General features: G+C 37.3%; 1 protein-coding gene across 8 annotated transcripts in view; it reads right to left on the reverse strand.

The window, feature by feature from the left end:
* LOC120080536 (O-methyltransferase MdmC-like) overlaps positions 1-9,086 on the reverse strand; it is a 10,839-nt gene extending 1,753 nt beyond the window's left edge. The window contains exons 1-4 of one of the 8 annotated variants that reach the window (XM_039035266.1): positions 8,932-9,086; positions 8,051-8,363; positions 7,545-7,598; positions 804-887 (exon numbers count right to left, since the gene is read on the reverse strand). In XM_039035266.1, coding sequence (XP_038891194.1) covers positions 804-887; positions 7,545-7,598; positions 8,051-8,347 — 435 coding nt within the window. In that variant the 5' untranslated portion in view covers positions 8,348-8,363; positions 8,932-9,086. Of the gene's footprint in view, positions 1-803; positions 888-7,544; positions 7,599-8,050; positions 8,866-8,931 lie in introns of those variants that run through there. The other 7 variants (XM_039035239.1, XM_039035259.1, XM_039035245.1 and 4 more) reach the window with 7 other exon arrangements.
* Between the last annotated feature and the right edge of the window lie 13,130 nt (positions 9,087-22,216).

Below are 22,216 nucleotides of genomic sequence, written 5' to 3' on the forward strand. Positions count from 1 at the left end.
GGAGGGAACTTAGGTTAGACTTGAAGTTATAGCACTCCTCAAAGAAAACATTAGAAGATAAAGAATGCTTATGGCGAGCAAATTCAGAGTGAAGGCATTTTTACTTGAATGACAAGAAACTTCCAAAGGACATAAACTCGATTCTTGTAAATTGAGACTAGGAGTTGAAGATCTAAACATCTATCTCTTTACTTTTTTAATAAAAAGATTCTCGACTTTCATTAAGAGAAAATAAAAGAATTCGTGGGATACAGAAAAGGAAAAACTCACAAAAGGCGCCAGACTACAAGCAGATATTCTAATTAAGATAAATATGATCGACGGAACAAGTGAATAGTTACCAAAGAGCCAAGAAACAAAGGCCCAAAGAGTCTCCTTACAAATATTTAACAAACATAATTTCAACTTCCCAATAATAAATGCTTACTTAATGAGAATTGAAAGCACCACAAGAGCATTAAACTTTCCATCAACTTATGATTGATTGTTCCAAAATTATTAGCAACAAGACTATTTTATCTAAGCCAATCTATGAACAAAATCTTAAAGCTTCAGATGCAGATGATAATATTTGGAAGAAAAGCCAACTATAAAAGCATATATATGTTGATACCCTTGGTGAGTTTAGTATGACTTTTAGAATGTGAAAAATGCTTTTAGCCAGTTAAAGGTAGTAGCCAAAATTTTTATCACGTTCCAGTTAAATCAATACTTCAAAAGTTAACTCAAACTCACTCTAAATCAAAGGAAAAAAATGCACATGAAAACCTGTTGAGATGTAAAGAGTTGTACAAGGGGCCTACAGTGTAAACACCCACTTCGATGCACCTCTTAGCACCAAGAATCTGAACAAGCATTGCAAGAAGTTGTGCTTGATCGGGGGATACCTACAACACAAATTTCTCAGATTCAAGTGTACATTTGAAAACGGTAAATGAACATTGAACCTAATCAATATTTCATTGGTCTGACGAGTTTTTTACATAGACTAGAGTATATTATATACGTTGAAACTGTTGATTTTTGCCCTAAGGGCATTTTTGTCTTTTTATATAGTGTTTACTGTTTTAGGGTTTCTGTCATTGGGCTATTTATATTTGAGTCTGGGTGCTTTGTATTGTGTAACAAAAATTCATAAAAATTTCTCTATCGTGGTTTTTTCTCCCTGGTCTAGGGTTTTTCACGTTCAATCTTGTCTTTTTTCTTCTTCCCTATTTTTCAATATGGTATCAGAGCAAGGTGACGAAACTCTAGGTCACATTGAAGAAATTCAATCAACAACATTAGGAGAGGATGGAACAGTGGCAGAAGCATCAACAACCGCCACAATTCAGGCCACCGTCGATCAATACCTTCGAACGATTCTCAACCCAATCCAGTCACAACAGCTATTTGGGATTAGCTCAACCGTGCTGCACCAAATCCAACCGCTGTTTGGAGAGTAGATCAGCGCAGTCTTCACGCACCAGCCCATCGCACCGCCTTAGAACTCCAGTGCGCCGCCGGTCGCGCATCAGACGACCCAGATCTCTAGCGTGCCGACGAGCTACAACGTCGGTCTCTAGCGCACCGATCCGTTCATGCGTTATCTCAGCGTGTTTGACCCTTCTTCCAGCGCGGCTCCAGTCCAGTCTTCGACGAACTTCAACCCATCTGTCCCCTCTTCCATCCAGTCCTGCATCCGATGAGCTTCAACGTGGCTGTCTTCTCCAATGGCCTCCAGGTTCCGGCTCATCCAGAACACCAGATCCATGCCGCCGACCTGCAATATCCGATCTAGCCTCAAATCCATGCCGCCAAGCATGCTGGGCCTACTGGTCAGTATTCTTCCTCTGTTACGATCGGGCGACACCCTACAGCCTCTGTTCCAAGCGGGTCAATCAATCATGGCAACCCTGGACCACTGGGATTTACTTCGGTTGGAATTCAACAACAAATTGCTAGCCTCCAACAATAGATTGTAGCACTTGGGGCATATTGTGGGACCACAGTGAATTATCCGACAAATTCCAATCCAGATTTGTCTTCTAGCCTTCCGTTATACTCGGAAAACCCGGTAAATGCTTACTCTACTTTACCTACTGTGAATATTTTGTCTGGTTCTGTGGGAAACTCTGCAGGGATAACCATCGGAGAGAAACTAAACGGTCAAAATTTTGTCTCCTGGTTTCAATCTATTAAATGGTCCTCGAGGGGCGACATAAGTTTGAATATTTGACTGGAGAGATACCAAGACCAAACCCTGGGGACCCTCAGGAGCAGATCTGGAAGGGGGAGGACTCCCTCCTCCATTCAATATTGATAAACATCATGGAATCTCAGATCGGAAGGTCTCTGCTTTATTCAACTATTGCTCGGGACATTTGGGAGGCAGTCCAGAAATTGTATTAAAAAAGGTAGAACGCTTCACATTTGTATACGCTACGGAAACAAGCCCATGAATGCAAGCAAGAGACCATGGATGTGACGTCCTACTTCAATAAATTGTCTCTATTATGGCAAGAGATGGACTTGTGTCGTGAATTTGTCTGGAATTGCCCGGTTGACGAAGTCCATTATTCAAAAATTGAGGAAGCTGACCGTGTCTACGATTTTCTGGCTGACTTGAACTCGAGATTTGATACGGTCAGGAGTCGGATTTTGGGACAAAGACCGATACCGTCCCTTATGGATGTGTGCTTTGAAGTCCGATTAGAGGAGGACAGGACAAGCGCTATGAATGGTTCCGTTGTTTCTACTATGGACTCTGTTGCTTTTGTGGTCAAGTCTTCTGAATCTGATAGTGACAAGCAGAACGGAAAGTCTCCTCTGATATGTGAGCACTGCAAGAAACCGTAGCACACGAAGGATCAATGCTGGAAACTACATGGTTGACCCCCAAATGACAAACGTCGCCCTCCAAATGACAAGTCTAAGTCCAGCCGTGCTCTCGTAAGTGAAACTGTTGATGCTGCATCCCAGGTGACTGATTCTGCTGATTCAAGTACTATTGGGATCGGCACTATTGTCCAATCAGGTACTCCTCAGTCCTTTAGTTTCTTTATTGAGGGAAATGAATCATGGATACTTGATTTTGGGGCGACTGATCACTTAACTAGATCATCTGATCAATTCATCTCCTATTATCCAAGTGGTGGAAATGAGAGAATTCGAATTGCAGATGGATCCTTTGCTCCTGTTGCTGGGAAAGGTCACTTGTCTCCGTTTCAAGGATTGATTTTACAGAATGTCTTGCATGTGCTGAAGATCTCTTACAATTTGTTGTCTATAAGTAAAATAACCAAAGATTTAAACTACTGAGTTATTTTCTCACCAGATGATATTTCGTTTCAAGACCTGAGCTCAAGGACGACGATTGCCACTGCCTGGCATGATAGGGGACTCTATTTCCTTGCCAATGATACTTCCTCTAGGAGTTTTCCTAGGACTAGCTTGTTATCGTCTTTTAATGTTTCTGAAAACGATTATTTATTATGGCATTTTCGACTTGGAATCCAAGCTTTCAATATATGAAATACTTGTTTCCCCATTTATTTCGTAATGTGAATTTTTTTCTTTATCTTGTGATGTCTGTATTCGTGTGAAACAACCCAGGGTCTCTTTTACTTCTCAACCTTATAAACCTTCCCAACCCTTCCATTTGATACATAGTAATGTTCGGGGTCTGTCTAACGTCATGACTGTGTCCGGTAAACGATGGTTTATCACCTTTATTGACGGTCACACCCATCTTACATGGGTGTTTCTCCTTACTGACAAATCTGAAGTGATTTCTGTGTTCCAACAATTTTACACTACCATCGAAACTCAATTTAATGCTAAAATAGTCATTCTTCGAAGTGACAATGGATGGGAGTTTGTTAATCAGACCCTTCGTGAGTTTTTTACTTCGAAGGATATCGTCAATCAGAATTCTTGTGCTTATACTCCTCAGTAGAATGGGGTGGCTGAGCGGAAAAATCACCATCTTATTGAGGTAGCTCGATCTCTCATGATTTCTGCGTCCTTACTTTCATATCTATGGGGGGATGTTGTACTTACTACAACTCACCTCATCAATCGAATGCCCTCCCATGTGCTTAAATTCTAAACACCTCTTGAGTGTTTTAAAGAGTCGTTCTCATCCACTCGTCTCTTCCTGGACGTTCCACTTAGGGTGTTTGGGTGTACCGTCTTTGTTCATAATCATGGCCCTCACCAGAGTAAGTTCGCTCCTCGTGCACAGAAGTGTGTGTTTGTTGAATATCCACTTCATCAACGGGACTATAAGTGTTTTTAGCCTTCCTCCTGGAAGTATTTTGCCACTATGGATGCCACTTTCCTCAAGGATAAACCCATTTTTCCCGGTAGTCATCTTTAGGGGGAGATCACTAGTGAAGAGGCTAACACATTCACATATTTTGTTCCTATAGACCTTCTTCCTGAGCCTATCCCTAATACAAATGATCATGTCCTTCCTACGAAACAGGTGCCCTGGATAACCTACTACAGAAAGAATCTTAGAAAGGAAATATTTCCCCCTGTTGCTCCACCGAAAGTTGTCCAAGAGCCAGAACCAAAACCAACTCAAGGTACCTCTGCTTCTGATGATAATGAGTGTCTTGGGGGTGATGTGGTTGAGGGTGATGTAATTAATGTGATGAACTCTAACGAAGTCAAGATTGGTGATGGTAATGAGTTATCAGGTGATACACAGGAAACTGAAAGCATGCAACAGAAGGATGAGCGTGGTTCTCACCATTAGCCTTGTACTGATAAACAGGTAGAAAAACCTGGTGAGTATGATGCTACTCTTGATATGCAATTGCCCTACAAAAAGGAACTAGATTGTGTATCAAACATTCTATGCAGAGTTTCTTGTCCTACAGTAATCTATCTTCGGGGTTCAAGGTTTTTACTACCAACCTGGATACTGTGATGATACCAAGCAGTGTGCATAAGGTCATGAAAGTTCCCGAATGGAGAGCTGCAGTTATGGATGAAATGAGAGTGCTTGAAACAAATAAAACTTGGGATCTGGTTGTACTTCCTAAAGGCCATAAAACCGTTGGGTGCAAGTAAGTGTTCACTGTTAAATACAGATCTGATGGGACTTTTGATAGATACAAGGTCAGACTGGTTGCAAAAGGGTTTACTCAGACATATGGGATAGATTACTCAGAAACCTTCTCTCCAGTGGCGAAGCTTAACACGATTCGAGTTCTCCTTTCAGTTGCCATAAACAGAGACTGGCCCTTACATCAACTAGATGTAAAGAATGCATTCCTAAATGGCGAGTTAGAAGAAGAGGTCTATATAAGCCCGCCTCCAGGTTTTGAAGCACAGTTTAATAATTGAGTTTGTAGACTAGAGAAATCTCTATATGGCTTAAAGCAATCTCCGAGAGCTTGGTTCGATAGATTCACTACTTTTGTCAAATCCCAAGGGTTTGTCCAAGGTCATTCTGATCACACCTTGTTTACTAAGAGATCGACATCAGGGAAGGTAGCTGTTTTGATTGTCTATGTTGATGATATCATTTTGTCAGGTGATGATACAACTGAGATTGTCAAGTTAAAACAGAGGATGGTAGATGAATTTTAGATCAAAGACCTTGGCAATCTGAGGTATTTTCTTGGGATGGAAGTAGCGAGGTCAAAAAAAGGAATATCTGTTTCTCAACGGAAATATACTCTAGACTTGTTGAAAGAAACGGGAATGATTGGGTGTAAACTTGCAGATACGCCTATGGAAGTTAATAGCAAGTTGGGAGATTCTGTCGAAGATATTCCTGTAAACAAGGAAAGGTATCAATGACTCGTGGGGGAATTCATTTACCTTTCTCATATATCGTATGGAGTCAGTATGGTTAGTCAGTTTATACAGGCTCCTTATGAGAGACACATGGAGGCTGTTACCCGGATTCTGAGGTATTTGAAGTCTACTCCTGGAAAAGACTTGGTGTTCAGGAAGCATGAGAAAAGATGCATTGAGGCCTACATTGACTCAGATTGGGCAGGATCTATCACAGATAGAAAGTCCATTTCGGGGTACTGTACCTTCGTGTGGGGAAATCCAGTTACCTAACGAAATAAGAAACAAGGTGTTGTTGCTAGAAGTAATGCTGAAGTAGAATACAGAGCTATGAATCTGAGAATATGTGAAGAAATATGGTTGAAAAAGGTTCTATTTGATCTTCATCAGGATAGTCATGGTCATGAAACTTCACTATGATAATAAGGCTGCTATAAATATCGCCAACAATCCTGTACAACATGACAAAACCAAACATGTGGAGATTGACAGGCACTTCATCAAAGAGAAACTGGATAGTGACAGTATCTGTATTCCTTATATTCCTTCAAGTCAATAGTTTGCTGATATTCTCACCAAAGGTTTACCAAGATAGAATTTTGACACTTGTGTTAGCAAGTTGGGTCTTATTGATATCTATGCCCCAATTTGAGGGGGAGTGTTAAAAATGTTGGTTTTTGCCCTAAGGGCATTTTTGTCTTTTTACATGGTGTCTACTGTTTTAGGGTTTCTGTCATTGGGCTATTTATATTTGAGTCTGAGTGTTTTGTACTGTGTAACAAAAATTAATAAAAGTTTCTCCATCGTGGTTTTTTCTCTCTGGTCTAGGGTTTTCCACATTAAATCTTGTCTTCTTTCTTCTTCCCTATTTTTCAATAATATGTTTTATCAGAAGTTACATTCTTGATTAGGATTAGACTAAACCTATGAAGAACATCAAATTTTCTAAAACAGAACTATATTCTTATAAAAATGTTCCAGCAAAATACCATTCTTATTTCAAAGCTTAGATAAAACTTATCTACCATGCGACAGTACAAGTGTATCTGCTTTAAAGAGAAAATTTTAAAGCAGTTGTGCTTGATTGGGGGATACCTACAACACAAATTTCTCAGATTCAAGTGTACGTTTGAAAACGGTAAATGAATGTTGAACCTAATCAACATTTCATTGGTCTGACGAGTTTTTACATAGACTAGAGTATATTATATATTTTATCAGAAGTTACATTCTTGATTAGGATTAGACTAAAACTATGAAGAACATCAAATTTTCTAAAACAAAACTATATTCTTATAAAAATGTTCCAGTAAAATACCTTATCATCAAAAAAAATTATAGCATTCTTATTTCTAGGCTTTGATAAAATTTATCTACCATGCGACAGTACAAGTGTATCTGCTTTAAAGAGAAAATTTTAAAATTTTAATTACACAGATTACCTCTGATATGTGAGAGATCTTTCAGAAAACTGCCAATAATGATAATAATCATAAAAGCATCACTTTGCAATGGGATGAGTGGCATTTCACGTTTCTCCTTGTCTTTCTCTTTCTCTCTCTCTCTCTCTCTCTCTCTCTCTCTCTCTCTCTTTTTGAAAAAGTTATTGAATCAAAAGAAGAAAAACAGACTGGGAAATGAAAATTGGGGGGGAAGAAAGGATAGCTTGACAAGAACTGCAGAAAGCTCATAGAAAAATATACAAACATGAAACATAGGAATAATGTACCAATTTAATTGGCAATGGTTACCTGCATTTGGCTACCACGCATTGAAGCAGTCTCCTCACGAAGCTGCCCCAAGATCTAAATGAACGAATTCAGTTACAATCAAACGGATCAAAAAGTACCTAAGATATAGATGAGTAGACTGGTAATTGACCTATCGACTCAAAGTTTTTTTTAGTTTGTGGTGATTTGACATTATGTTAGGCTGGAATATCCTATGTTCAAACCATGCAATGTTGTTTCATCTTAATTAATACTGATAGTTGTTTGTTGAGTCTCGTACTAAATTTCTAACCAATAAATGAAGAAGAGTGTGTCAATAACATCTATTTTATCAACTCAAGCTTTTATTATTTCATCACTATCCAAGTTATAGCTTAGAGTACAAGAAGTATGAATAACGAATACAATTAAATGATTAGCTGCACTCTCTAATGTATAGGTTTTGGGGATTAGCAATTCAGTGACTCAACAATGACTTCCCCGAGGATAATCGAAATATACAAACAAAGAAAGCAAAAAGAATGTACCTCAGGCTCTCGAACATTGGAGAGAATATAGTCATAAAGCTGTGGATCAACACTAATAAACTGCTTATTGCTAAATTTCTCATTTGAATTGGTGGAGTGAACTTTTTCCAAATGTCTCTTCTTGCTGCTAAAACCATCCAAGTTGAATTGACAACCAACACAACAACTACAAGAGAAAGCCCCTTTCACAGTTTTGATACTGGAAATTGCAGTTACTGGGAACAGAGATGAGAACTTTATCAGCAGATTCTTCTGTGGGTGTGACATAAAATGCAGCACCATGTTGCTGCTCGACATCAAATAACGATATGCCCTGCAGAGTAGGGGAGAAAGAAAGGAATGAAGAAAAGTAGGAAACAGAAAACCCAAAAGAATACATATTTTATAGCTCAACAAATTACAATACATCCAGGGAAATATTGAGAAGCCCAATCTACTCTACTTGCTGCAGAGTGACTTTCTTGGGAAATTCCACAAATAGTTGGCGTGAATGCGGGGGATAAGGGGGAAAAGAATCACCGACGCGAAGCCATGGGAAAGAATGTTGAATCTTTGCAATCAAAAGGTAGAGGGAGACCAGACGTGAAAACCCAGAATGAAAATGCAGCCGATGAGAAGAAACTAGAGTTGGCCTCGGCCCTGCCCGGTGAGCTCGGTGGTCGCGAAGGTTCAAACACAGTCACTCTCACTCGGATAACGTGAGATTGGGTCGTTTGATTCGAAGGAGAAGGGGTGGGAATGGAAATGAGTTGATAAAATCCATATTTAATTGGGTTTTCTTTATTTATTTTGAAAAAGATATTTTCCAAGTATCTTTTATCAACATAAGTGGAGGAATTATAAACCAGCCATGAAGTGTGGGTTTTGTCGAGATACTCTACCCGAATTTCTTCCCAGTGACGCGGCTTTTACTCGGTTGATATCTCTTCCCTTTCTTCCTTTTCTTCCTTCCTCTTTCCGATTTTTTTGTGTAATTTTTCTCCTAGATCATCAATGGAATTTTGGGGTAAGTTTATGCTTCCAACTTTATTCTATTGTTTGTGCTATCTATTTTCATCATCGGTTTTGTTTTTCTTTCTTCTGTGTTTATCAGGAGCTTTAGCATGTTTTTTTAATAAATTGTTTGGTCTCTATGATTTTAAGCTTCTTTTGGCCCAAGGTGTGGGTGAGAACATATTTTAGGCTAAGTGGGAAGATTCTATTTGAACTCCCACCTTTGGTTTTTTTTTTTAAATTTTAATTTTTTGATGATGGATTATGGTGATTGAATGAAATACCTAGTCAATTTGATGTTCCTTCGATGGTTGATCTCTTGCAAGTTTTTTAGGTTAAGTTTGAGGTTAAGTTTTTTAGCAAATTGTAGTAAAGAAGGGAAAGCAATCTCAAAGCCAGTAGGTATGTGCTCAGCATTCTCATGTTGGAGTTTAGAGATGTTTTGATTATTTTAATTTTCTTAAAAATGGGTTTTATAAAGAAGGAAAAAGGGGTTCAGAAATGGGTGTGATTGAAAAAATGAGTTTTATAAAGAGGGGAAAAAGGGGGTTCAGAAGTGCTGTGGCGAGTAATTATGAAAAAAAAAACTAAAATTAAGAGAGAGAAATTAAAGGTTTTTGGAGAGAAACAGTTTGTCTTTTCTTAATTGTTCTTGATGCACTTTAAACTTGGTATAAATATGATTTTTTTTTTTGTTCAAATTGAAGTAGCTGGGATCTTATTCATTCTACACATCTTTTTGTTCTCTTTTGATGTATTGAATGAGTTGATTTGCTACATTGTGATTTGTTTCTAAGAATTGTTTACTATGATTTAACTAATGATGGAATAAAACATTTTGTTTATCATGCAAATATAAATGAAATATATATTAGGCCTGGTGTCCTAAATCTCGTTGGGTTGTATAGTTTGTAATTGTAATGTAAAAACATCTTATGTATTTAATAAAATATATAATGTCTTATTTCATTTTTAGTTGCATTAACCACAAACCAATAAATTAAGATCCAAGGTTATCTTGTAGTTAAACATGTATGTAGAGACATATGGGTGGATCATATTTAAATGATAACCTAAATGATTTGTAGTAGATGAATAAGGTTGAAGGAACTCTAATAGGGAGAGAACCTTGAGCGGAAGCGGATTGACTAAATTCCATTTTCATTGAATACAAAGTTTATAGGAAACAAGTAATAAGATATACATTTATTTCTAAATTACAACACGCTTTAGAAAGAATTAAAGGGTTTAAAGGAACCTAACCTTTGAAAACCTTTCTTTACATTTTCCCTTGAACAAATCATGAACTCCTTGAAGACGTTCTTCAAGATTAACCTCGAACAAAATCAAACACTACCACGAATGTTACCTTGTTATTCTCAAGGTGAGAACCCAGGAGTTGTGGGTTTTGGCTATTTTGGATTTTGAGGGAAAGCTTAATATATAGGAGGAAAGCTAGAGAACTCTCTTAAAAATTCAAAACCACCGAGCTCTACCGTTGTCTTTCTTTATTTCTCAAATCTCGATTAACCAACGACTTACAAGAAGAAGAAGAAACTTTTTCTTTTCTACTTACCAAAAATAACCATCACCCACTTACATGGGTGGAGAGAAAAGAATGGAAAGGGAGTTGTAACTTTGTTTCTTATTATTAAAATAATAATAATATAAATATAAATATGATAACTAATTTATTATATTGAATTATATGTTATATCAAATATAACATATAACCTATAGTTTTAATATTGTATCACATACAATATAAATTATAGTTTCTTTTCTCTTTTATTTGGTATTTAATATAAATCTTATTTATATGAAATTTAACAACTATGAATCCAATTCATAGAAACTATATTTGAATCTCATTCAAATATTTATTTCTTCTCATTAAGCTATAATGTATCAAATACATTATGACAATTGTATCACATATAATTGAAACAACTTAATTATATCATATATAATTAAATCTCTCTATTAATTTGAACAATTCAAATTAATCCAAAAACTGATTTTTAACTAAATCCTATTGAGCTACCAAGGGGACCTCATGGACCTATAGCTTGAAGCTCCAACGGTACATGAACAATTATTTAAACTCTCTAATTACATTATTCACCATTAGTTAACTGTCAGACACTTCACTAAAGACCGACAACTTCACTCTTCGCACTATAGACATATTTCTATGTCCATTGGATATAACCAATCAACAGTACGATGGTCCTTCACAAATTGCTCGTAAGTACAGCTAGGCCAAATTATCATTTTGTCCCTATAGTTACATCTAACTCCTTAAGTACCACTGATTTCTCTAATGAACAATAGATCATAGTTCAACTATAACTAAACCGCTCTCGGGCCAGGAGAGGGTATGACGCCACATTATTCAAGACTCGGAATCAACCTTTAAGGGAGCAATTTATCTATTTACCCCTGCCTTGGGGAAGGAGTGATTTCTATCATGTGTAGCTGTATTCCTAGCTCCCCAATCAGACGAATTCCCAAAATGGTAGGCTTGTTGAGTCGGCGATCTGGCCACCCTCACCCATACAAATTAAAGGACCGCCCTCATAGACAGGAGTTCACAACTCACTTAGGATTCAGGTTATGTTACTTATGATCATTCTGGTGAAATGTAAGTCTTTATTATGAACGGCGTTATATAATGAGACTAAACATTTCATGGTCCGGTTTATACAAACTTCTTTGTATAGAATATCCCCACTTGCATGTCTATACATGAATGATCAGGATTGGATCATTTATAGCACTTTACAACAATTGTAACACCTACAAAGAGGGACATACTCATAGTACCACCAAGATAAGGTATCCAACCTTATCTAGATACTACAGACCATTTGGGTTATCACTTAAACATGATCTACCCGTATGTCTCTACATACATGTTTAAGTTACAAAGGTATCTTAGATGTTAGTTTATTGGTTTGTGGTTAATGCAACTAAAATATCATATATTTTATAGACAATGAATAAAATATCATATATTTTATTAAAACATATTGAGTTTGTTCAACAATGTTTACAATCTATAGAACCCTACGAGATTTAGGGCATCAACCCCAACGAAGGTTAGATACCTTATTCTGGTGACACTACGAGTATGACCCACTTTGTAGATATTAAATTGTTGTAAAGTACTACAAACAATATGATCCTGATCATTCATGTGGAGACATGTGAGTGAGGATATTCTATACAAAGGAGTTTGTATAAGATCAGATCAAAAAATGTATATAACGCCGTTCAAAATAGATACTTACATTTCACCAGGTTGACTATAGGTAACATGTTTTGAATGCTGAGTGAGTTATGAACTCCTGCCTATGAAGGCGATCCTTTGATTTGTATGAGTGAGAGTGACCAGATCGCCGACTCAATAAACCTACCATTTTGAGGATCCGTCTGATTGTGTAGTTGTGGAGCTGGGAACACAACTACACAAAAAGGAATTCACTCATTCCTCAACGTCGGGGTAAGTAGATAAATTGCTCCCTCAAGGGCTAATTCTGGGTCTTGAACAATGTGGTGCCACACTCTCTTCTGGCTCAAGAGGGGTTTGATCATAATTGGACTATGATTTATTGTTCATTAGAGGGATCAGTGGTACTTAAGAAGATAGATGTAATTATAGAAGCAAAATGGTAATTTTAGTCCAGTTGTACTTACGAACAATTTGTGAAAGGTCATCGTACTGTTTATCAGTTATATCTAATAGAAACATAAATACATCTGTAATACGAAGAATGCAGCTGCCAGTTTTTAGTGGAGTGTCCGACAGTTAATGGATAGTGAATAATTTAATTAAATCGTTTAATTCATTATTCACATACAGTTATAGCTTCAAGCTACATGAGGTCCCATCGGTAGATCAAAGAGAATAAATGAGAATCCGTTTTTGGTTTAATTTTAATTGTTCAAATTAATTGATGGAATTAATTATATATGATATAATCAATTTAATTTTAATTACATATGATATAATTACGATAATGTATCTGATACATTATAATATAAAGTATATTTGAGAGGAAGTAAATATTTAAATATGATTCAAATATTAATTATATGAAATTGGATTCATATAATTAAATTTAACAGAAATGAGATTTATATTAAATGTCATTGATGAGAGAATAGAAACTATAGGTTATATTGTATTTGATACAGTATAGAAACTATAGATTGTAAATTATATTTGATATAATATTATATATATAATAAGGTATATAATATATATTATATATAATAAGGTATATAATATATATTATATATAATAAGGTATATAATATATAATATATATTTATATAATATAAGGTATATAATATATTAATATATATATATAATATATAATATATATATAAATATATATTAAATACTTTATTAAAATAAATAAATAAATTTAATTTATTTTAGTTTAATTTGAAAATAATTGTGGGAGGGAGTTCATTCTTTCTCTCCACTGCATTAGTGGGTAGAGGGATTGAACTAATTGTTTTGATTTTCTTCTTCTGTGTGGTTTTACATAATTGTTCTATAATTCTTACGATCTCTCCCAATCACCAATCTTCTTTTCTTTCAATCTCTCTATCTCCTTCATTTAAAATAGCCAGAGCCCCACAACTCCTGGATTCTCATCCTAAAGAATACAGAGGAAACCATTTTGGTGGTGGCCATTTGGAAATTACGTTTATTCAAGTTTGTGATTTTTGGAGAAGAGGAAACGTAAAGAATTCAATCTTCAAGGGTAAGTCTACTCTTCCCTATTCCCTTATTATTTTTCTTAAGCATGCTATATTTTTCCCTTCATAAATGCATAATTTCTGTTTGTTGTTGTAGATTTTAACATTCTGTAAATTTTGGGTTTGAGTCCGATCCCATTATTCTACTTAAGGACCTTCAATGGTCCATACAATATATTCAGCTACTAAACAACAAATTCTTATTGCCTTTTTGTCCTATTTAGAAATGATAAAACAAGCAATGAAAACATCTTTTCTATTGACAATAATACTATTGTATAAAGGACAAACATGTAACAGAATTACAAGTAGAAGTTCTTTCTATAGGCATTGAATTAGACAATTAAACTTTTTTCGTCTAATACATGAGCATGATTTAGTATGTTTTGAGACGACACGAATGAATAGGAGATGTTTTACAATACTATGTCATATGCTTAAAACAACTGGCAAACTAAAAGGCGTAACACATGTAGAAATTGAGAAGATGGTTGTAATATTTTTACATATCCTTGCACATGATATTAAAAATAGAGTTATATGTCGACATTTTGCGGGTTCAAGAGAAACAATTAGTATACATTTTTGTTGGGGTTGATGCCCTAAAATCTCGTGTCCTGTAGTTTGTACGAACGCTTGTGTTGTTAATATATGATATTTACTTCACATCTTGTATTTTTGCTTAGTTGCTTGTTTTATTTGTTTTACCATAAACCAATAAACATAAAATCCCTGGTTATCTGTATGTGACTCAAGCATGTATGTGGTGACATACAAGTGAATCATGTCTTGAGTGATAACCAAAATGGTCTATAGTATATGGATATAGGAGGGAAACCTTATCCTGGTAACACTACGGATGCGGCCCGCTTTGTGGAATGGTCTCAAGTGTTGTGACTTGTTACAGATGATCTGATCATGATCATTCGTGTTGGGGACATGAGAGCGGGGGCGTCCTATACAAAGAGTTTGTATAAGACCTGACCACGAAGTGTTAACGTCTCGTTATATAACACCGTTCATGACACAGACTTCACTTCTAGGATGAACATAGGTAACATGACCTCAATCCTGAGTGAGTTGAGAACTCCTACCATTGAGGGTGGTCCTTTGATTTTTATGGGTGCGAGTGGCCAGGTCACCAATTCAAACCTACCATTTTGGGGATTCGTTTGATTTGGGAGCTGGGAACTCAGCTACATAAGATGGAACTCACTTCTTCCCCGAGACAGGGGCAAGTAGATAGATAGCTCTCTTAAGGGCTGATTCCAGGGCTTGAACAATGTGGCACCATACATCTTCTCTTGGCCCGAGNACATCTTCTCTTGGCCCGAGAGGTGTTCACACATAGTTGGACTATATTGTATTGTTCATTAGAGGAATCAGTGGTACTTAAGGAGTGAGATATAACTACAGGGAAAAAACGGTAATTTGGCTCAGCTGTACTTACAAACATCTGTAAAGGGTCATCGTACTCATGATTAGTTATATTCGATGGACACATAAATATATCTGTGGTAAGAAGAGTTCAGCTGTTGGTCTATAGTGGAATGCCTGACAGTTAACGGATGGTGGATCTTGTGGCTAAAGAGTTTAGTCAGCTATTCATGAACCGTTGAAGCTTCGAGCCACAGGTCCATTAGGTCCTCTAGGTAGCTTGGATAAAGTCGAGAACCAGTGTTTGGGTTAATTTGAAATGTTCAAATTGATAAGAGGAAGTTTGATTATATATGATATAATTGGACTAGTTAATTATATATGATATAATTGGCTAAATGTATGAGATATATTATTTTGGAGGAAATTAGATATAAATATAATTTATATCAAGTAGAGGAGAAAATACTATAGTAGATATTTGATATCAAACTATAGGTTAAAAATATAATATGATTATATTTATTATTAATTAATTGGTCAATTATATGATAATTAACCCAAAAATCACATTTGGATGTAGGTCAGTGGGAATGAGTCGGTTATTGTAACCGATGAAATAAAAATGAAATTGTTTCATTTTTTGAATGGTTTGTCAATTGCCCAAAAAGAAAAAGAAAAGAGTGCACTGGTGAAAAGAAAATGATCGCTTAAGAAAATTGAGAGCCTATACGATAGTCCTCTTCGTCTAGACGATCGTCCTTTTCGCGCCTAAACGATCGCACACAAATTCCTACATGAACGCATAGCTTCTCTAAACGATTGTAGTGTGTGCCAATTTTTCTAAATGATTGTATACCATTTCCTAAACGATCGTTCAGTAAAACCTACACGATCGTGTAGCTTCTCCTAAACGATAAGCATTCTGCTATGCGATAGCGTCTTTTTCCCTTCCACTTGTTTATCGCTTACATGATTCATGTTTCCTCCTTCCTCTACCAAATTCACCAAAGACCACGCTTTGGGTTCTCACTCCGAGAATACCCGGGGCTCTTTTCTGGTGGTTTCGTCCCTGCGGCGTTCGTGTTCATGCGATTGTTCGTGCTGTTGTTGTTGACACTGCTGCTGGGCGTTGGTAGATCGCTTGGAGGGTTCTGCTGCGTTGAGTTCCGAAGATTGAAGATTGTCTTCAACTGGTATGGCAACTCATTCCCTTGTTATTTTTTGTTCATAGCATGCCGATAATTACTTTTTGTTTGCATAACTGTATGTTTGAATGTAAATTGTTGTATTTTAGTCACTGTGAGATCGGAGCGATCTGAACGCGCTCATGGAACTCTTTGGTAAGAGATCCTTCAATTGGTATCAGAGCCAGGTTCTGATACTCCGATTTCATCTGTTGCAACGAAATGACATTTACATTCATGGTGGTGCATTTCGACATTGTTTAATGGTTAAATTTGTCGTGGATGTGCGGATTAATAGATGTTTTCGGTATGATTAGCCTCGGTTTAATTTAAATCCTTTTACATTTGCTGTTGTTTGTAAAGCCCCTGCGTTTTTGGGCATTAATAATCGTTATCGAGTTTGTATTCAAAGTTTGTTTCAAATTTTGAGTCGTTCAGTGATGAAGATCTGGGCAAGTGTTGCGGTTCTTCGAAAAAGGAGGCGATCTAAGGTTGATCGCATTGTGCAAAAGATTTGGTATGCGATCACTATTGATCACATCGTAAAGACGATGGAGTACACGATCACTTTTTAACACATCGGTTAAACGATGGGGTATGCGATCAAGAGTTGATCGTATCGTTTTGACAATCGGGTACGCGATCGCTGAGTATAGTGTCGTGTAGATGATGAGATGCTTGCGGATCGTTTAACACGCACACGCGCTAGACAATCGTTTAGGTCAACAAGCTTCATCACTTAGTAATTGACTAAACAATCACTTAGTAATTGACTAAACGATCACTTAGTAACGCAAGGTAAATCGTTTACCTGTCGTCGCGCTATGCGATCGCATAGACGATCAGGCTTCACAGCCTCGTCATCGTCTACGCGATCGTTTAATTATGCTCCTATCGTCTAGTGCGTGCTGAACGATCGTTTACCTATGGCGTTTGCTACACGATGAAGACCTCCTAGTGGTTCAAGACCCGGTTCGTCTGTGAACCAGTTTTCTCGATGAAAAATGTAATAGATAGGGTTTTTTCATTTCGGTTTTTGTAAAGGCTCATCCCGGTCTATTAATCCTTTATTTATTACATGCGATATATATTTTTTATATGTCATATGATATGCACATATAGTAAATCCCATCTTAGGTTATGCAATGGTCATGCATCATCTCTTTATTGCAATTGTTATAATTTAGAGAAGCATGATTTAATTATATAAGAGCATGCTCATGCATTATATAATATAAGAGTTATATTTATGCATGCATAAAAAACATTGACATGCATCATCTTTATATTATAATTGTTATAGTATAAGGGTGAATGATAGCATGTTTGCTTGGTTGTTATGCGTTATATAAAAGTTATATATAGTAATGACTGGAAATTGCATGAAGCATGACATATAGGTTATTTTATAAATGTTATAAATGCCTCGTTGTATGCAATATTTTAGTTGTTTCTTTTTAAAAGTTAAAGAGAAATTAGAAATAAAAGAAATAAGAAAGACATGCATACTCACTTAGGTTTAATTCATGGTTTTAAAGTGTATAAAACTTGGATCATATAGACCTAAGATCACGGTTCTAATATGATTAGCAACCCTAAGGCTTTAATCTTTTAATCAGTTTAATAGGATTAAATTGGTTAATAAAAGGTTAAAGTATAGCAAATCTATCTAAAAGGGACCTTTTGTCTAAGGCGGGTTCTGTCTAGGCTGAGGTATTTAAGTTGACGGAAACGTAACACCCCTACTTGGGAACTTACCTGAAAAGGTGAATTAGATAGATTTGATGCATGCATGCAAGTTAAGGACAATCCATTAAAGTGTTTAAATGTGACTACTTGAACTTGTTCATATTTCATAGACAAACGTTGTTTATGAGCAGAGTTTAAAAAGACGAATTAGACTAAAATCAGTAAGCCGGATTGTCTAGGTTAATGAACCCTAGGAGAACATTCAGTGGAGGTACTTGTGGCATAAGATATTTCACTTAAACTTTCACGTTCTCCTAATAGTTTACACCGTGAGATTACCTTCGAACCTCGCGACACCTTTGGCGTGCCCCCTACGGATGGTGTTTTAGTAGGTTCAATATCAAGGTGGATGGAGAGAGTTGTTCATAGTAAATGAGAGCGGGAAAGTGTGACAACATATCCCTTCGTCTCCCTCGTTAGGTTGAATAAAGTTACTACGCATCGCCTCGAGGCACCCTGGGAGTGTCCCCTAAAGGATGGCAGTTTTGCACATTTCTTTATTTATCTTCTGTAAGAGTATAAGGTAAACTTAGTCTCTTGTCCTAATCTGCTTCTTCCCTACGGTGGGTTCATTTAGGGCAGGACTCTGCACCAAAAGCGAAGGGTTACACTTACGCGAAATAAGTTAAAGATTAACAGATTCTAGACCGAAAAAATGGTTGGCTGTTAGGTTGAGTTCTAAGAGTGGTTCTGCTGATGGTTGAGAATTGTCTATCCCAGTTGAAGGGCAACTGATCACCCCATCGGTGACGTTTGTCTTGCCTCACTGGGGTATCATTGCAAATAGAATTCTATATCTAGGGTACTTGAAACTGTTTTGCAAAATTGATTGGTTTAAAGGTGGTAGCAAACTATAATAAAGTTTGTTCATAATTCAGCAACATTTTCAAAAATGGCAACAGCCACGTAGCATTGCTAAGCGCCGAAAAAAAACTTAGTGGCCGATAATTTTCGCAACATGGAAAACACATGATCATGACGACTTGATCATCGAGATCTCACGTTCACTCTCATGGAGGCTTGTCCTCCATTCAAGCTGCGAATGCCACTCGAAATGTTGGGGAGACATACGAGCGATGGACAAGGGTGAATGAGAAAGGCCCGAGCTATATCTTAGCAAGTCTTTCTGAAGCCTTGGCCAAGAAACATAAGCCTATGGTTTCAGTGCGTGAGATCATGGAGTCCCTACGGGGGATGTTTGGACAACCGTCTGAACAACTTATGCATGAGGCTCTTAAATACATATTCAACTCCAAAATGGAAGAAGGCACCTCTGTTCGTGAATATGTGCTTAACATGATGGTCCACTTTAATGTGGTCGAGTTGAATGGGTCTACCATCGATGAAGGAAGCTAGGTTAGCATAATCCTGTATTCTTTGCCGGAGAGCTTCCTGCACTTTGTTAGTAATGTGATTCTTAACAAAGTGAAATATAACCTTACAACTCTCCTCAACGAGTTGCAGACATACCAATCTTTACTGAAAAGTAAGGAGAGGCAGAAGGGTGAGGCAAATGTTGCTTCATCCTCCAGGACGTTCCATAGAGGTTCGACCTTAGAAACGAAGTCTACACCTTCTGTTTCTAACTCTGCAAAGGGGAAGAAGAAAAAGGGTGGTAAGGGAAAAGGGAAGGCACCTACTAACCTACCACATGCCGCCCCAAGGAGGCGTCTACAGGTCGCTAAGGAAAAATGTTTCCACTGCAACCAAGATGGACACTGGAAGAGGATCTATCTTCGGTATCTGAAAGAGAAGAAAGCAGGCAAGGCTAAGGCCAAGGCTGATAAAGGTAAATGTGATTTACTTGTGCTTGAAACTTGTTTAGTGGAGAATGATGATTCTGCCTGGATAATTGATTTGGGCGCCACTAACCATGTTTGTTCTCTTTTCAAGGGATTAGATCCTGGCAATAACTGAAGGTTGGTGAGATGACGATGTGAGTAGGCACCGGGCACATCGTCTCAGCTGTGGCAGTGGAAGGACTCCAGTTAGCTTTACAGCATAGGTTTCTTGTTTTACATGATGTATATATTGTTCCTGAACTAAAGAGGAACCTTATTTTTGTAAAGTGTTTATTGCAATGTAAATATACTATCTTGTTTAATGTGGATAAAGCGTTTATTCATAAAGATGGTGTTTTTATTTTCACAATAAATCTGGAATCGAATTTATATGTGCTAAGGCCGTTAGCCATTAATTTCGTCCATAATACTGAATTGTTCAAAACTGCCGTAACTCAAACAAAACGTCGACGAATTTTTCCTAAAGAAAATGCCCAACTTTGGTATCTTCGTTTAGGGCACATCAATCTCAATAGGATTGAGAGATTGATGAAGAATGGACTTCTAAGTGAGTTAGAAGAAAATTCTTTATCAGTGTGCGAATCTTGCCTTGAAGGTAAGATGACTAAACGACCTTTTACTGGAAAAGGTCATAGAGTTAAGGAGCCTCTTGAGTTAGTACATTCTGACCTTTGTGGTCTTATGAATGTGCGAGCCCGAGGTGGTTATGAGTATTTTATCAGTTTTACTGATGATTACTCAAGGTACGGGTATGTTTATCTTATGCAACGAAAGTCTGAATCATTTGAAAAGTTCAAAGAGTTCAAGGCTGAAGTTGAAAATGCATTAGATAGATGGATTACAACACTTCGGTCGGATCGAGGTGGAGAGTTTTTGGACTCGGTATTCCAGATCTATTTGATAGAATATGGAATCTTTTCCAACTCTTAGTGTGGGGTACATCTCAGCAGAATGGTGTAGCGGAGTAGAAAAATAAGACCTTGTTCGACATGGTTCGCTCGATGATGAGTTACGCTTCCTTATTGGACTCATTTTGGGGTTTCGCAGTGGATACTGCGGTATACATACTCAACTGTGTTCCCTCCAAGAGTGTTGCAAGAACATCTCTGAAGTTGTGGAACGGGCGTAAAGCTAGTTTACGTCATTTTCGCATTGGGGTTGCCCTACACATGTACTTGAGGCTAATCCCAAGAAGTTGGAACTACGGTTGACGTTATGCCTCTTTTTAGGCTACTCCAAAGATACACGAGGGGGTTATTTTTATGATTTGACGGAAAATAGGGTGTTTGTTTCAACAAATGCTACTTTCCTGGAAGAGGATCATATAAGAGAGCACAATCCACGAAGCAAAGTCGTGTTGCGTGAGCTTTCTAATGAAACTACTGAAACTTCAACAAGAGTTGTTGAAGAGTCTGATACGTCAGCAACAGTTTTTGATGAGAGTTCATCTAGTAGGTTAGTTCCACCTCAAGAGTGGAGGGAACCTCGACGTAGTGGGAGGGTTGCGACCCCACCCATTTTTTATCTGGGTTTCACGAAAATTCTTACTATGGTAGCAGATGGCAACATTGAGGATCCGTTGTTTTATAAGAAGGCAATGGAGGATGTTGATCGGGATGAATGGGTCAAGGCCATGGATCTCGAGATGGAGTCGATGTACTTCAACTCAGTATGGGATCTTGTAGATAAGCCTGATGGGTTCGCCCTATGGGTTGTAAATGGATTTACAAGCGCATACGGGGTGTTGATGGGAAGGTACAGACCTTCAAGGCTCGACTTGTGGCAAAGGGTTATACCAGGTAGAGGGAGTCGACTATGAGGAGACTTTCTCACCTGTTGCCATGTTAAAGTTGATCCGCATCCTATTATAATTATGAGATCTAGCAAATGGACGTCAAGACGACCTTTCTGAATGGCAATCTTGAGGAGACCATTTACATGGTGCAACCCGAGGGATTCATAGCCCAAGGCCCAGAGAGAAAGGTTTATAAACTGAATCGGTCCATTTATGAACCGAAACAGGCGTCTCGATCTTAGAACATACGGTTTGATACTGCGATCAAGTCGTACGACTTTAACCAAAATGTTGATGAACCTTGTGTCTACAAGAAGATCATCAACGCTTCAGTAGTCTTCTTAGTGTTGTACGTAGACGATATCCTACTCATTGGAAATGATGTAGGTCTACTGTCTGTAGTTAAAAACTGGCTAACGACCTAATTCCAAATGAAAGATTTAGGAGAGGCTCAGTTTGTACTAGGTATACAGATCTTTTGGGATCGTAAA

Source organism: Benincasa hispida, chromosome 1 (genome assembly GCF_009727055.1).
Source record: "Benincasa hispida cultivar B227 chromosome 1, ASM972705v1, whole genome shotgun sequence".
In the NCBI taxonomy this organism is placed as follows: Eukaryota; Viridiplantae; Streptophyta; class Magnoliopsida; order Cucurbitales; family Cucurbitaceae; genus Benincasa; species Benincasa hispida.